Below are 3,136 nucleotides of genomic sequence, written 5' to 3'. Positions count from 1 at the left end.
AGAAAATATATGGAAATCAATATTTGAAAATGATCCAGTATCAAGCAAATATAAAGAACAATTACAACTTAATAATAAAGTAACAAATTACTCCGTTGTAAAAAGGCAAAGGATCCTGAAGAGTCATTTCTCCAAATAAGATAGAGTCTAATAGTACGTGACAAGATGCTCCACATTAGTAGCCATTCAGGAAATCAGTCTAAATGACAATGACATTCCACTTTGCATAAACTATAATGGCTGTAATAAAAAAAGATAGACAATAACAAGTGCTGCTGCTGCTGTAGCAAATTGGAACACTCATGCACTGCTGTTGGGAGTATTAAAATAATACAGCTACTTTGGAAAACAGTCTAGTAGTTCTTCAAAGACAAAACAGAGTTACCAGTATGATTCAAGAATTCCTCTCCTAGCTAAAATCTAAAGAGTAATGAAAAAATATGCACAAGCACGAATCTACATGAATGTGCAAACAGTACCATTTATATTTGGCAAACTGTTTCTAAAGTTTATGTGGAAAGGCACAAGACTTGAATAGCCAACAAAACAATGAATAAGAAGAATAAAGTTGGAGGACTCAAACTACATGATTTCAAGACTTATTACAGAACTACAGAAATCAAAACAGCATGGTATTTCTGAAAGAATAGACACAGAGGTCAAAGAAAGAATAAAGAGCCCAGAATAAAGCCACACAAATGTATTTGATCTTTGACAAAGGAGCAAAGGCAATTCAATAAAGAATGGACTTTCAAAAAATATGTCCTGGAACAAATTTGTGTCCATATGCAAAAAACCTAGACATAGACATTTTGCAGAAAATAACCAAAATAGGTTACAGATCTAAATGTAAAACTCAAAACTATCAACCTAGAAGAAAACATGGGAGAATGTTTAGGTGGGCTAATTGGGAAAATTTTTAATGTGAACTTCATATTGATTATTGTTAAATTTCTTGGTGATGATAATGACACTAAGACTGAATCAAATGTTACTAGTGTAACTAAATATACCCTGACACAATGTGACCTCAAGAGTAATTATTTAGTTCACTCTTGATAGACCTAGTAGCTTAGATTTTAGAATGCATTTTACATTTTAGCAGAATCTCTCCTTTCTGGACTTGTTTATTTGACTCATACACCATTATGTTTTAGTAATTTAATACTTTATACACATAGTGGCCATTTTCCACTTTCTCAGTATTCCTTGATTTTGAAAAATTTTAATCAAATTAAAATCATTTGACTACAAGGCTTGACATTTGTTTCAGAATCTTATAACTTCTTCCTAATTTTTTTCATAACATTTATTACTTCCTTATTCCTTAGGCTATAAATAAAAGGGTTCAATAAAGGAATCACTAGAGTATAAAAAATAGCAACGGGTGTATCTTTATCATCTTCATTAACTGAATTTGGTCGAATGTACACGAAGAGAAGTGAACCATAGAATATTGAGACAGAGAGAAAGTGAGATGCACAAGTAGATAAGGCTTTCCCTTTTCCCTCTTTGGATTTCATTTTGAAAATTGTGAAAAGGATGAAAAGGTAAGAAATTATTACTATAGTAATAGAGAAGGTTTGAACAGATCCTGAAAAGATAAATATCATCAATTCATTGATATAAGGATCAACACAGGAGAGTCTGTATAATGGAAGAACATCACAAAAAAAGTGATTGATTTGATGAGACCCACAGAACCTTAACCTAAATAGAAGGCCTATGTGAATTATGGAGTGCAGGTTTCCAGCTAAGTAGGCCCCTGTGGTCATCTGAATGCAGAGTTTCTTTGACATCATAATGTGGTACTGCAGTGGGTTACATATAGCCACAAAACGATCATAGGCCATTGATGCCAGGAGAAAGCAATCTGCAGTTTCAGCAAGGCAGAGAAAGTAAAATTGTGCCATGCATTCATAGAGAGAAATCATTCTGTTCTTGGAAAAGAAGTTCTCTAACATCTTGGGAGTAATGGCACAGGAACAGCAGGAATCCATCAGAGCAAGGTTACCGAGAAAGATATACATTGGTGTGTGAAGACGACTTTCCATAAATATCAATGCGACCAGGCCAAGATTCCCCAACATGGTGATCAGATAGATGGTAAGGAACACCAGAAACAGAAGAGTCTTCAGCTCTGGGTGATCTGTGAATCCTGTGAGGATAAACTCTGTTGTCAAGGAGTGGTTATCCTCTGTCATCTCTGTCTTGTCTGTTGAGATAGGAATTATGGAGACATAAGGTTCTAATTTAGAATGTAGTTAACTTTTCCTTTAAAATTTCCTTTTTAAATAAGAAGGGAGATTGTTATCAAGCTTCTTCTACTACTCTCTCTGATACAGGCACACAGACTTCTAGGGGACATTCGTTATAACATAAGGGCTTCTATGACTTCAAGTCTGAAACTGAATTCCCAAGACTGTTTCGATAATTACAGGGAGGATGCTTGCAGTGGAAAAGGTTTGTTTTATGAATTTATATAAATATATTTGACATATTTGTGAATAAATTTAGGATACTTATGTTTATTTCAGTTGCCCACATAATTTCAGTGTCAATTTTTATTTTAAAGATCCTTAAAATGAACTTAAAGTCAACTTTTCATACATATAAACTTTTTCATTGAACAATAAGTTCTCATATACTTTCCCAGTTGAGTGACTATTTAAAAATAGCATACAATAGATATGTTAAATTTATATCAAGACTTGTTTGAAGATTACTAAGGATTAATGAAAGGGCTATTCAGTTTTAAGGAGAGTAAACTCAGAAAGCTAAGTAATTGAATATTTGATCATGACCTCTTTATCCTTATTGTCATACCCATTTCTATAAACACTGACTCTGTTCACATCATTATTCCTGTTGATTTCTTGCCCATATATGTGAATTCTTTCCTCCTTTATCTAAAGCATTGTATAATAATGCTACTTAATGAAATTAACTGTATGCCTCTGATTACACTGATTTCCACTTTCTAGACTCTCATCTTATATACCCAACACAATCTACCATGACTTATGTCTAATCTACATTGCATTTTTTTCATACATGGACACAATTTCCTTATTGTACATTAGGCATTTTTGAGCTTAGCTATAACTTATAACAGCTGTACATGCTCTGGAGAAAA

General features: G+C 33.2%; 1 protein-coding gene across 1 annotated transcript; it reads right to left on the bottom strand.

The window, feature by feature from the left end:
• Positions 1-1,277: 1,277 nt before the first annotated feature.
• Positions 1,278-2,289, bottom strand: LOC102515514 (olfactory receptor 5K1-like). The gene has a single exon (XM_006181075.2). It carries the CDS (start codon positions 2,202-2,204, stop codon positions 1,278-1,280), a length of 927 nt encoding a protein of 308 aa, XP_006181137.2. The 5' UTR covers positions 2,205-2,289.
• Positions 2,290-3,136: the final 847 nt, after the last annotated feature.

Source organism: Camelus ferus, chromosome 1 (genome assembly GCF_009834535.1).
Source record: "Camelus ferus isolate YT-003-E chromosome 1, BCGSAC_Cfer_1.0, whole genome shotgun sequence".
NCBI classification, from domain to species: domain Eukaryota; kingdom Metazoa; phylum Chordata; class Mammalia; order Artiodactyla; family Camelidae; genus Camelus; species Camelus ferus.
Note: the sequence above shows the minus strand (reverse complement) of the source record. Positions and strands in the feature narration are given on the sequence as shown.

Excerpts from the sequence above, each read along its gene's own strand:
- LOC102515514 (XM_006181075.2), bottom strand. The coding sequence starts at position 2,204 with ATGACAGAGGATAACCACTCCTTGACAACAGAGTTTATCCTCACAGGA.